Source organism: Carassius carassius, chromosome 45 (genome assembly GCF_963082965.1).
Source record: "Carassius carassius chromosome 45, fCarCar2.1, whole genome shotgun sequence".
Lineage (NCBI taxonomy): Eukaryota > Metazoa > Chordata > Actinopteri > Cypriniformes > Cyprinidae > Carassius > Carassius carassius.
Genome location: NC_081799.1, coordinates 17300855 through 17315465, shown reverse-complemented (window position 1 = coordinate 17315465; position 14611 = coordinate 17300855). Strand labels below are relative to the sequence as shown.

The window sequence follows — 14611 nt, the reverse complement described above, 5'->3', positions numbered from 1 at the left end:
TTCCATTACATCATTATTTGTTAGCACAGAGACTACCAACCATTTTTGGTATATTTATTTTGATTGTAAGTAAATTGGGTTGTGAGAGAGAAAAAAAAACGAGGTTCAAATTGTCTATCTGGTTGTCAATCATGTAGCCTACTGGCCTTTTAAAATGTTATCTAGGACCTTAATGCTGCCTTCCAAATCAGAAAGTTGGAATTTCCAACTTCATATTTGGAAAAATTTGTTAAACTCCACTTGAAGTTGGACTGAATTTTTCCAACTAGGAAACCCATTTTGAGTTAATGATCAAAATAAAATAAAATGCATCAACAATGCTGATTTGCTTTCTTTTACACCACCTTCCAAGCCATAATGGTTAGAAATCTGAAAATAAAGCAAGAATATCCCAAGCACAACTTTGAAAGAAAGCAGCAGTACAACATATTGACCGATCTGAACTTCTGTCCCTCAGAATCTTGGTTTTGTTTGTTACAAAGCCCATGCAAAATCTATGGATCTGGTGTTTTGTCCGCTGAGTTTGAGGAAAAAATTTAGAACTTTGCAAATGACAGACATTTCAGATCTGTTAAGCTTTCAGTGGGTGTTGTGATAAAATTGTTAACATGGCAGAGTCCTGTCGAACAGACTCAACAGAGAACAAGCTTATCTCACATCTCTGAGACTTTCACCATCCTGTTGCTTTTTCCCATTCAAACACTGATTGGCAGTTAGATTCATTCTTCGCTGCCTACAGCTGGAGCCATAATCACTCTCATGCATTCTGGCGGTTTCCTCTGCACGTCAGTCCAGTTGGAGTGGGAACAGTCTGAGATGCCAAATGTGGAAGGAGAGCAAAATGATGAGAGAAAAAGTCTCAGTTTAGAGCAGTGGATAGAGTCTAAGAAGAAACAGAGAGTGAAGATGGTGAAAGGCAGACAGGGGGTGCAAGACATGGTGCAGCTGTGTTAATGATGTGTCCTGCCGAGTTCAAACCGAAACATTCTCTTATTTATGGCACAGGACTCTGGCAGCATTTTAGAGGTCCTACAGCCCCACTGTGGAGCTCTTGAGAGCAGGTAAAGACATGGAAGTGAAGGGACTGATGAGACTTAACACCCCAGGATGAAAACTTTTGGGTGGGGTTGGAAGTTCTAAAGAATCCCTTGGAATCCTGGTGAAAGTGCAACACTAACAAACCATAAATCTTCATCTTTATATCTTTTATTTTAAAATGTCTTGTTTTTTGTTATTCATTGATTTTGTTTAAATCTAAACCCGCCCACCAAGTTTAGCCTATAGCGCTGGCACAAATTCCCAAGCTTTACCGATCTAGAGTAAGTTCTGTAACTTGGCACCATATTTGGAAAGATTCAGGTGGATTCTTTTCCATCTCTTTGGAAACATGATTCATCAGGCAACTATTTTATTATACATCTTCATAACAAGCTTTTGCTAATCCAGTATATAAATGGCTGTCAAATAGCTTGAAGGAAGGCCTGATTAATAACAAACTATGTTTTTGGATGTCCACCCATATATTAATTCCTTAATCCTGCGTACACTTAGAAATAAAGGTCCTTTTGATGTTAAAATACCTTCTCTTATGCCAGTTTAATGTGCAAAGACAACTAAGTAATCCATTCTTGGTTGGTTTCTTAAAAACCTGTAAACACAGAGAAACACAGGTGTTCCAAATGCAGCATAAATTATATACAAAGTACACACTGAAATATATATTTTATATGTATCAAAATCAGAGCTAGGAATTCTTGGAACTGTCTGAATAGATTTGCACAGTGGTATGATGCTGTCTCTGTGGATAACATACTGATAGGTGTTTGTACTCACATCTGGTGGAATGTTCCTCTGAAATTCAATCAACATTCCTCCAATGTTCCTTTATTCTTAATGCAGTCATCCCGCCAAAAAAACATTCCGATTACAGAACCCTGGTTACAGTGACGACTTTGACCTTATTTGCCACTTGCCCTTAAGTGGCAGAAACAGTCCCACATGTTGTGATCATTCATATCAATGTAAATTTTTATGGAGGTTGTCAGTGGGATCTAAACATCTGAGGCTTTGAAGCATTATTACTGGTGCATATCCAGAACGGGAATACAGGAAACAATTTGTCATCCCCATAAACAATGCATTTTTATGTCAATAGGTAAATTAGCACACAAGTATTTTTGCGAATGCAGGCCAGCCCTTCGATAATCTGAAAAAGATGCTTCTCTCAGTTTCTTGGATACAAAAACAACAACGGAAAATGTCATATTTAATTGTCCTTGTCTTAACCTCAAACGAACTAGGGAACACATGCTCAGCTAACTTGCAGCAATGTAACTTGCAAAATGTAAATTCTGTTAATCGATTATCGATTTTTATAACGGGACAGATCAGAAATGATAGGAAGTCAAGTGGAAGAGATATGGGGCGGGATCGAGAAAGGTCCTCAAGTCGGGATTCGAACTCGGGACACCTGTAGTGCAATAGTGCGCATGTTGGCGCGCTGTACTTAATTGTCAATTATAGTAATTGTAAATAGTATTATTATACTGTAATTTCATAATTGCCAAGTATAATAATTGACAATTATATATTATTCTATAATAATATCATATTTTTATCATTATATTTTTTATTCATTTAATCGTTTTATATTTGTTTTTATATTTAATGATTATAAATATATATTTCTTCATGTATTTGTTAGTATGCCATTATGCAAACATATTTTCAGGGCTATTAATATATTTAAGTATATCCATGTCCATAGGAGAGGTGTAAGGTCTTAAGCAAACATTATTCAAACTATCTTTAACGTCATCCTGCATTTATTTTTGCTTTTCACTCAACCGTGGTGAATTTGTGGTTTCCCGAATTCCTCCTGGGTAGTTTGAGTCTGTTTCTTGTTCCAGAGTCCGTTTCACAAGAATACACACCTCTGCCGCCGTTATTCTTCCGGAGCTTCTCCGGTTCACTCCTGGACCACCACCACCCACACAGGACGTCCCGATATACGTTCCATCTCCCTGCCAAAACTGTGCTCTTGGAGGGAGGGGTGGGGACAGCCTAATTGGCCCATTTTAAAAGCCAAGTTTAAGTCCAGCAGAGAAAATGTGCTGCATGAAAAATATTATTATGGTTCTGGGAGATCAGTCTGGCATGCTTGAGCGCAAATAGCCCCCTCTTCTTCTCTCCCAACTCCGTTGCTCAGGCGTGCTCGAGCCCTGCGCCATCTACCAGCACACACCGGCCCTTGCTCTTGATTAAGGGTTGTGGTTTGACACATGTTTTGAGGAACTCATTTATAAGGGGAAGCATAGTGTAACAAATAGCCTCCTGTTCCAAACAAAAAATGCTTTATTTTTCCCTGCTAGGGGTATGCCGTCTAAACACTTGGCTAGATGGAACCCATATGTTTTACATATCTACATAACACGTACATAAGTTGGTGTATGTGGCTTTAGACTATTTTAGGGCTGATAACACATTTTAAAATAACTTTTTTTTTATCCGTAATCATACAGCACAATAAAGAATATTAGTCTGAGAGATGGGAGTACAAGGACTCATTTCTACAATCAGAGGTCGTCATTAGTCAACTGTAGATGACATGGTTTTGAACGCCACCCTAATGCTTTGCAGATACATCTGACTGCTGTTTTGAAATGCTATGGTTTTGCTCACAGTAACATTTCATTTGGAACGTCTCTCCCAATTTCACATCTGAAAACTGGATCTAATTACTTGCCAAACGGTCTGAGCGCAAGAAGAATCATTTGGGAAATCGAATATACAGTACACGCCACGCAATGGCCAACCATTAGATGTTTGTTTTCAGTGAACTGATGAGGAATTTGGGAGCATGTTTCTTTGCTTATTCTTGGTAATGAAATTCATCGCTGCGGTCGGACAGCATTAAAGCTGCTATGTTGCAATGCAGCCTGTCCAGACACAGGAATTAAACCACATCTCTCTACCGCACATACTATATGACTTTGAGTGGATATACTCACTGCTGTGTTGAAGGCACAAAAACATATGTACCGTAGTTTATATTGTGTACAGTACTCTGTATACTATTTAATATTAAAAAACAACAACAACACTACCATAAACATTTGAGGCAGTAGTATGCAATATTGTTTGCACAATGCCTCATTATAATATGTTACAAGTTCACGTCTCAGAAATAAAGCAGTTTAAAAAAAACATTTTAACAAATATCATGAATTTTTGCAGTCCAATCAAATAATGAGTAAAAACAGATGTTTAAAATTGTAGCTTACATTAATTCCAGTTTATTTCTCAAGTGGAAATGGAAAGTCAAGTAAAATACATTACATTGTGGGATATAGTATTATTAAAGTTAGGAGTTAACAGTAACGTTTCGTGCATGGATAAAACAAATACTGTGAATAATGCATCTTTAAAATTACAATTTATTTTTAATTGAAATTTTTTTAAAAAGCAATGTATACTTGCCTGCGTTTATTTGTTCAAAAGTTCAGTAAAAACATTAATATTGTGAAATATTATTACAATTTAAAATGTGCTTTTTTTATCTTAATATTTTTCAAATGTAATTCATTCCTGTGATGCAAAACTGAATTTTCAGCATTATTCCAGTTTTCATTGTCACATGATCCTTCACAAATCATTCAAATATGCTGATTTGCTCAGGAAACATTTCTGATTAATTAAACTTTTATTGTATTTGAAAAATGTGACTTTTTAAGTTCAAAAGAACAGCATTTAATAGGTATTTATAAGTCTTTAATGTCAATTTGGATATATTCATTGCATCCAGCTAAATTTAAGTACCGTAATAAATTCTTCTAAATTTTATATCTTAAAATGAGTGTGACCTCTGGGATTTTTTTTCTTCTTTTTTTCTTTTTTTTTTTTAAATCTAAGATAACCTGACTGTTTTTGCATGGTGATACTTTTATAAGTTTGCAGCTTGTTGTAGCTTTCCGTGAAAGCTCCTGGTAAAGGATGACGAATCCTATACAATTGTTTTACTTTCTAGATGTCATATTTCAGATGATGTATGTAGTCCAACAGCTGTGTGTGTTTTAGGGGGGTGCGAGTGTATTTTTTTGAGTGCGTGTGTGAGGTTGAGGATCAGAGACTCTGGCTGAGCTCTCCCAGGCTCTCGTTGTGTGTAAATGAATTATGAGATGATCCATCAGCAACAAAGAGCTCCACTGACATCAGCATCTTCACACTCTCAAATTTCTTTCCCATCCCTCGACTTCTTGCTCTCCCGATTCTAAAGCGAGGTGATTGGAAATCATAACCATGTGCCTACTTTTTTGTTTTTCTCTTTCAGTGACAGGCACCATGTTTCCATGTCCATCCCTGTCCCTCTAAAGTCTCATCTCAGTGTTTCCACCGCATCCGAGGTGGGCTTTCCGACCCTCTCCAGCTCCCCTGAACGGGACGTCCGGAAGCGGACTGGCTCAGATGCGGATAGACAGAAATGCCAAACCCCTCCGCCTAGTTACAACACGGCCATGACTCAGCCCGATCCCATGAAGACTCCAGAAGTCCCATCAGCGCCGTCCACAGAGATAGTGAGCACTGAAGTAGGTAAGACTGTGGATACACTTGGGGATGGAGAGACTGTGTCCGAGGCTCATACGGAGATGCCTCTGGAAATACCTACGGACATAGCCAGTACATTACCGTCTGACTCTGTCCCTCAGCTCCCAGGAGCCATGAATGGCTCAGCTGTCAGTGAGGGTATAGGTTTGGTCGTTGCAAGCACAGCCGAACTTTGCTGCTCTGTTGAGCAGGCTGAGGAAATTATGGGCACTGAAGCCACAGGGCTGGGATTAGGACTAGGATTAGGGTTGGGATTGGGAGGTGCCGAAAGACTGGACGATTACCCATGTATCCCCGTGGAGCACGCGATTGCAGTCGAGTGCGACGAACAGGTTTTGGGAGAATTCGATGCCGCTGGGATTGAAGAGGTTTCGCGGCGCATCTATGCACTAGAAAACATGTCAAGCTTCCGACGGCCTCGGAAGAACTCCGAAAAATGACTGGGATATTGGACGTGGGCCTGGAGAAACGGGTCAAAGGGTGACTGGCGTCCAAGTTGGTCGGTGACATGAGGCTGAGCCTGCGTAATATTTCACCCTAACTGCAACAAGTATTGACATTACATAAAGAAATCTATTATAATTAATATTGTTACAATAATTATTAATATTATTCGAAAAAATCTGGAATATTGTCTGATTTGCACTTCTCGAAGCATTTCTATAATCCTTTAAAGTGAAATAAAGAGAAAGTTTGGATGAAATGCGTGCTGGACGTCATTCTGAGTGTATGGATGTGCAGTCTTAATGGGATATTCCACCTAAAAATGAAAATTGTGTTATATTTACTCTCCCTCATGTCGTTGCGGAACACGAAATATATAAACAAAATATATTTAGTAGAACTGCTTTGGTCCATACAATAAAATAATCCATCCAGTGATGTTTTGAGGATGCAACGTTCGGTGAAAATCACCAATTGTGTGATTCATTTGATATTTGAAAGCAAAGAAATTATGACAGCCATAATAATTTTACTGATGTTCTGTAAAGTAAAATAATAATAATACTTTTATTATTATATACAATTTGTTAAAAAAACATATACATATAACATATATATATATATATATATATATATATATATATATATATATACAGTACAGACCAAAAGTTTGCAAACTACTATTTTTAATGTTTTTGAAAGAGGTTTCTTTCAAGCCTGCATTTATTTGATCAAAAATATGTAATATTTTATGTAATAATAAAAGAAAAAAATGTAATATTGTGATATATTATTATGTAATAATAAAAAAAGAAAAAAAATAATATTGTGATATATTATTACTATTTAAAATAATTGTTTTTAAATGTATTATACTTTAAATTATCATTTATTTCTGTGATGCAAATCCTTTAGAAATCATTCTAATATGATGATTCATTATCAAAGTTGGAAACAGTTCCGCTGCTTAATATTTTTTCAGAACATGTGATACTTTTTTAGGATACTTTGATGAATAAAAAGTAAAAAAAAAAAAAAAAGACGCTATGTTTTTAAAATATAAATATTTTTTAATAACAATATACACTACTGGTCAGTAATTTGGGGTCAGTAATTTTTTTTCTTTCTTTTTTTTAAATAAAATTAATACTTTTATTTTAATAAATCAGAATATTAGAATGATTTCTAGATGATCATGTGATAGACTGGATGTTACATGTGACACTGAAGGCTGGAGTAATGATGCTGAAAATTCAGCTTTGCATCACAGGAATAAATTTTTTTTTTTTAAGTATATTCAAATAGAAAACTATTATTTTAAGTTGTAATAATATTTCACAATATTACAGTTTGTTCTGTATTTTTGATCAAATGAATGCAGGCTTGATGAACAGAAGAAACTTCTTTCAAAAACATTAAAAATATTAATGTTTCCAAACTTTTGGTCTGTACTGTATATATAATTACATTTCCATTGTATTATTATTATTGTATAAATTAATTTTGTTTATTAGTTTAATTTGTATATTGATAAATATACAGTTATTAACAGTAATAGTTGAACTAAATATTATTTAAATTAGTTAATAATGTTGAATGGGTTTGATAAAAACAACCATGTGAATGATGTGGCTTAAGACAACTAACAGATTTTTTTTGTTCATTAAAAAAATCAATCAATTAAATCAATAAAAAGTTTTTAAGCTATTTTTTTTCTTTCTGTCTTACATTGTATATATATATATTTATATATATATATATATATATAAACAGACATGTTTTTAAATGCCACTTTCATTCTGTGTTTTCCAGAAGAAAACAGGTTTGGAATAATGATGAGAAATTACACAATTTTCATTTGTGGGTGAACCTGTCCTTTAAATGCCTTTCAGTATTACAGCGGGAGCTCTGGTGTGCCAGTACCAACCTGAGAACAAAGCCAGATATATACCAGGCTCTGGACCAGGAAATGAATGGCTGTTGGTCAGGGTGGGCAGAAAGGGCGAGGAATGTCCTTGTACCAATGACACCCTTTCTCATGCTGCACACCCGAGTCCTGCTTTCAGAAGATGAAAAACATGCACGTACACATTTTGCAACCCCCCTTTTTTCCTGCCTGACCATTGTGAGAACTTGTATTCTCTCTGATTTATTCACCCAGAATTATAAACCCTGACAGCTGTGCTTCACAGTTTGATGCTGTGTCAACACTGGATGCGAGCGGCACGTCACCACGTAACAAAACTCAATAGCTCCTATTATATGCAACAAAGCTGTCTACACTTGAAGAGTTCATTACTTCATATTGTCAATGGCACGATTCTATTTTTGCACCCAGTTCTTAATTTTTTTTTCTCTAGATAAAACTTTTCGAGTGTTGTACAGCCACTCCAGCTCAGTTTTTCCCATTTGTATAAAATAGTTTTATTTAATTTATCATCATTTGATTGCAATGTACTTACATTGACATTCAAATAAATTCTACCAGTATTCTAAGATCTTGTAAAATAACTTACGGTATACAAAATGAAATTTTATAAAAATGTGTATCAGTCACTTCCAGTGTGAACAACAGGCTCGAGAAGGTTGAAGCAAAATCTTCAGGGTTGCTTGGTCAACTTTTTCCTTGAAGCTCCTTTAATGTCAATGTACTTTCCCACTGTGTACAGTTATTCAGATATCAGAAAAAACAAAATGCAAATGATGTGCACTGGATACTGTTAAAGAGGAGCAGGATGGCCGTTCCTCTGTTCACTGCTGTTCTTTTTTCTTCTTCATTATGGAACTGCTCTATAATGTAAAGTCATCTAATAACACTTTCAGAAGCCATTTGTATGTGCTTTTTTCCCAAGCAGTATTCAACACTTATTCTATTCCAGGTGTACACAAGTGTCAGATCCTCTTCCATAAGAATCACATGAATGTATTAATAAGTCTTTAGAAAAGACCACAGTGTCATCTTGAAGGACTAGTAATGGTTGACTTCTACATCATTTCACCCTGATCTAAAACTTTTGTTTGATTTCCTGTCTATTTTTGTTTTTCCTTGAATGACTGTTATATTAATACATGTTATATTTAAGAGAATACAAAGAAATGCATTTCCATAAATTGCTGTGACACTGTACATATACTTTTGTATGAAGGGTGTTTTATTATTAAAGACCACAGTTTAATGAAATAAATGAGCAGTTCAGTTGTCTTTTTATCTTGTCTTGTGTTTTAATAATTAATATTGGTATTTTGAGAGCCCTATACAGTAAATACTATTAATTAATTGTATTATATTCCCTTTTAAATTACTTCTAGAATGTATAGGGCCGTCAAAATTCCCCGTTCTGCTTTTGCTCTATAAATGACATATTATGTGTAATTCTGTGACAGATATAATTGTTTGGTACTGTTGTTCTCACAGAGTGCTTCCACTTAAACAAAACGCTCTGCCGGAGACGCCTCATAACCACAGATAAACAACGCTCTGTTTCTGAAGACAGAGGAGCTGTGGAGTGAAGACTCTTTCAGTCTGTGAGAGCCGTCACTGTCTTTCTGGACAGCTAATCCACTGCAGGTGTGAGGAATTCTGGGATTGAAGGCAGATCCAGCAGTTGGCTTAACTGGAAAATCACGTCACCCCATCTTAGACACATCGGAGAAGCAGGTGACGGCACTGCTATGGCAACAGAATTGCTGGAATGTGTAAATGCGTCTGAAGTATTATGGGATGGGGAGGTTGCATTAGAAATCTTCTTGAACTTTTGATTCTGGTTTGACTCTTATTTGAGCCATGATATGTTCTGTTTTTGATGAAATAAATGAAGTCACAGACAGTCATGCTTGAGATTGATATATTTTTGTATATGTTCAGTGCTGAATACATTATAGGTTTTTTTTTAGTCCAATTCTTACTATTAACAAACTGCGACTTTTGCCTCTGTAAACTCCTAATTTGCTGCTTAATAATAGTTAGCAAGGTAGTTGTTAAGTTTAGGTATTGGGTAGGATTAGAGATGTAGAAGATGTTCATGCAGCATATGTGCTTTGTATACACATACTAATAAACAGCCAATAGGTTAATAATAAGCATACTAATAAGCAGCTAGTAAATAGAGAACTGGTCTCTCTACTAAAATGTTACTAACTTTTTCACACAAAATCTGAATACTAAAAAGTGCAACATTCAAAAGCATGTGTTGCATGTGTTTCTAGATCTGCTGTGTGCTAATTCTGCTCAGTCTGTGCTGGAGTTCAATCAGTCCGGTCAGTTTTTGCGTCTGTTTTTCTGTTCTTCCTCAGCAGCACCTCACAAAAGAGTCCAGCACTGATGGCCTCAGACATCAGCCTGTGCGCGATACTGTAAAAGCTTATATTTGGATTACAACTTAACAATAACCCTTCAGACTCCCCACAACACCTCTACATGACGTGAGTGCGGTGTGAAAAGGGAACTGTTTTTTGAGTTCTCTCAAACACTGTCATCAGTAAGGCTACTTGGTTTACGTGATTTGAAATTGCTTGTTTGCTAACTGCAAAATTCAGCCAGTAAATCATTTTCATTATCATTGTAATCTTGTATATGGTTTTTATATGACACTTGGTGTGAAGTCTAAAAATTAGAAATATGTCACTACTAAATATATTTTGTTATTTCATAATATTTTTATACATTTTATTATTTTATCTTATATATTTAGCTTTTTGGAGAAAGGTATTGTATTGTATTGTATTTTTTTTTTTTTCATGCTGTAATGCATGCTGGAAGATGAGTTTGTTTAGCTCTGTTAGGATTATTTGGGACAACATTTGAACAGATACTATTGTGTTTTGATGTACAGTAGATGAAAGGAATAGTTCACCCAAAAATGAAAATTTGCTGAAAATGTACTCATTTTAAGGCCACCCAGATGAGTTTGTTTCTTCATCAGGACAGATTTAGAGAAATAAAGCATTACATAACTTGCTCATCAATGTCTGCAGTGAATGGGTGCCGTCAGAATGAGAGTCCAAACAGCAGATTAAAATATCACAATAATCTATAAATAATCCAAACAACTCCAGCTGTAATAAACAAATCTATCAATAAAAGGTTCAAACCATTGGTTTCGGCTAAAAGCAGGTTCTCTATTATTGCTTTCTTCAGTGAAAAGTGATCTCGTCTGAATCAGGAGAGAAATATGCACAGAAGTGAAAACTGTTCTAAACAAATATGTTGGTGGATGTTGGTGCGAGAGGAGAACAGGAGTTGGACTTTTTCAGTGGAGGATGTATTATTAGCATTTTAATGATGGATGTGTTTCTTACAAACACAGCATTTCACTTCACAAGGCATTTAACAGTGTGGCTGGTGATATTGGTCATTCCTGTGTGTGCCATTAGCCGAGCCAAATAACCAAGAACACAAAATCAGAGAAATTATAGCGGCTATGGATTATGATTAAAAAAAATAAAAAAAAATTTTATACAAGCCACATTTTTCTAATCCATGATGCAGCTGCTAGTTTTACGACTCCACATCTGCATGCAGCAATCTATTATTATATTTGACTTCGTATCGAAGTGCCTCAAAGTCTCTCTGAGTCTTATTTAAGGCCAATCCATCTCGCTGTCCAATCAGTTGTCACCGCCGTCACGGCTCCCAACAGAACAAATCACTTCTCGAAAGTTCTTGGCATTCTGGACGTGTTGCTCAGTTAAGCCTCATTGCTTAAAATCACATCATGTTTTTATTCAAAAGCCGTAATGAGAGTGAACTTTGCTTGTTCTCCCTGTCTCTCCGCAGTCTCGTGTTTGGCCTCTTGAAATGCATTTGAGTGGAATGGATACTATTGGATTGATATCAGTATTTAAATTGGACCGATTTGGGGCTCGTAAGCTCCAAAAAGAGTTGACGGTGACCGTTGCTCCATGACCTCTGCTGGAAACAAGAGCTTTGGACACAATGGCCTGAGACTGATGTCACCTCACTACACCCCGACGAGCTCGAGTTCACATTTTGTGTTAAATTAAGACTTTCGCACTGTACGGTTTGTGCCGTATGACGTAACTGACACCAGACGTAAGAGTGGACAACATGGAAAACTCCCTAAGTTACAAAAGACTAACCTTTGATTAACAATAGGTAACAAAATCACCGTAATCCCTCTCATAACGGCAAAGGCAGATCAGGTTTGCAGCGTATGCCTTTGTGTTTGACATTTGGATGTATATGTTGTCTTAGAACTATGTGTGGATGTTTCTTTGTCTGTTTCCTGCATTATTTGTGTGTTACCGCTCCATCTGTCATCTCTTTTCTCCGGTTGTCGTCTTAGTTCAGTGCTTCTCTCCTTTCTCCTCTAGCCATGGGGGGGCTGTTATAGGTGAAAATGCTTTTGTGTGATGCAAAATGACTGTGCAGCTCAGCAGATGACCTAAACAAATCCAACATCACTTAGCACAGGGATGTAAACATTTAAATCCAGCTGGCTGAAGGTCAGTCTTTCTGAATTAGGGATACTGTAGATCTGATAAACTGTTTATTTAGTACATTTGCATGCAAATACAAAACTCAAGATTAGACTGATTCATGCAGTTTGTCCTATTAAAATGTGTTTTTTAAATGCAAGTGCACCTGTAGACTTGTAAGATTTCACTGAGATTTGAGTGTTGTTCAACATACAGCAAATATATGATGTGTTTTAACATCTGTTATACTGTTTTGGAGCTTAAAAATGCACAGAAAGTAAAAAAAAAAAAAAATTATTGCATCTTATTTGGCCTACTTATACTATGCCCTAAATGTATGTATTCTTTTTGTGAATAAAGTGTGTAGAAGAATAGTATGGAAGCTTTGGGACATACTACTTTGTCATAATTATGTCTTTAACAGATGCTCTGTTGCTTAGTTATGAGTGTCCTGTCACCATTTAAACTGCCCTGCCAATCATCTTGTCACAGTTAACATCATCTATATTTATTTTCATTTTCTACCATATTAGAGAGAAATGAAGAGGCATGTTGATCTGTCCATCTGGGAACTCTTCTTATGTCTTTGCATAATGATACATTTAAAGTTAATCATCAAACATACCTTTATAAAAGTTCACAATGTTGTTAAAGATGAAATATAACATGGATAACAGGATTTTTTTTCATCAGGTTTGATATTGATTATTAATCATTCAAACCCCTTTCTCTACTTGTCTGTCGACCTCGAATATCCACCATGAAGTTTTTTTTATGCATGTTTGTAGTTCTATTCGAATCCTTGTCCAATTAGCAATATTAGAGTGTGCATGGATCTGCTCTTCAAATTTTCCACGGAAATAGTAAACCATCCGGGTACCTGAGGGATTCTCGTTTCAACATTTGTCAGATTTTTGGCACACGGATTATCATTTTAAATACTATTTAGGACGGATCGTATGCAAATTAGGAAGCAGCAAATTAATCAAAATCAATGGGGGAAAACTTGTTTCAAACAAAGACTGTGATGCATTGCAATAATCTATAACATCAATGCTTTGTTAACAAGCTGTTTTTTTATTTTATTTTAAATATACTTTATACTTGCCATACTACATTTGTTCGGATTGAGAATTATTTAATTGTGTTTTTGGTGCATAAATAGGCACAAAATTAGAAAAAAATAAAAATCTACAATGTAATGATTCATCTTATTAGGCAAATTGTTATTATCATGATGATGATGATTATTATTATTATTTTTTTTTACTTAAATATTAAGTTACCAAGTTATTATTAATAGTAATAATAATAGATAAGGTAAAATATTCATAACAAAATGCTCTTTGAGAATGCCTTATTTTGAGAGGTCAAATATTGTGTATGAATGTCTATTAAATATTGTGTAGCTTGTGTATAAGTGTATATATGACCATTATCCCAGGAAAGCTTTTTCTTATATATAGTAGCAGTAACAGTTTCATGTCCTTTGAATTACATCTAACATAAAATAATTTAGACTGAAATGATATTTGACCTTTAGTGTGGCCAGATATCTACAGTATATACAGTATATAGCAGGTAAGTGATTTTCCTTTAGGTCCTATTTTCCCCATCATTTCATGTTCTTTCTATACCTGACCACTTGACATTCAAAATATGATAAACTGTAGTTTTTCATCCCGTGAAAACAGAATTCCTGTCGGATTTATTGTTGAGAATATCTGATGTGCCCAGATTACGATCACGCTGTCTACACAATTTCCATATAACCTTCTTTATCTGATGATCCATTCGAGGAATGAATTAGACAGTGAATTAATTCGCTATTGTTCTTTCCTCTCTAACTCAGAGGCACTTTTATGAAGCCAAGGCCTCCCTAAATTCATTGGAAACATCATGAAGGTTTGGTCGTGTTGGAAACTGATCTATTAGGCTCTCTGAGTTTATCATCTTTAATACATCTGAAGCTCTGATGGCGGGTTAAAAGATGGATGCCTTGAATGATGGAGGACAGGAAAAATGGGGATAACGTATGGGAATGAAGAATGGAGGTGAGAACAGATGAAGCTCAGAAGACGGGAGTATTGGAGAAGATTATTATGTTTCAGGTCAGAGGGGGTAA

At 35.6% G+C, this 14611-nt stretch overlaps 1 protein-coding gene across 1 annotated transcript in view; it reads left to right on the top strand.

Annotated features, from left to right (window-relative positions):
* The window catches only part of uvrag (UV radiation resistance associated gene), a 110219-nt gene extending 103912 nt beyond the window's left edge, over positions 1–6307 (top strand). The window contains exon 15 of the mRNA XM_059539099.1: positions 5330–6307. Within this exon, the coding sequence (XP_059395082.1) occupies positions 5330–6044 (715 nt within the window). The 3' untranslated portion in view covers positions 6045–6307. The remainder of the gene's footprint in view (positions 1–5329) is intronic.
* Positions 6308–14611: the final 8304 nt, after the last annotated feature.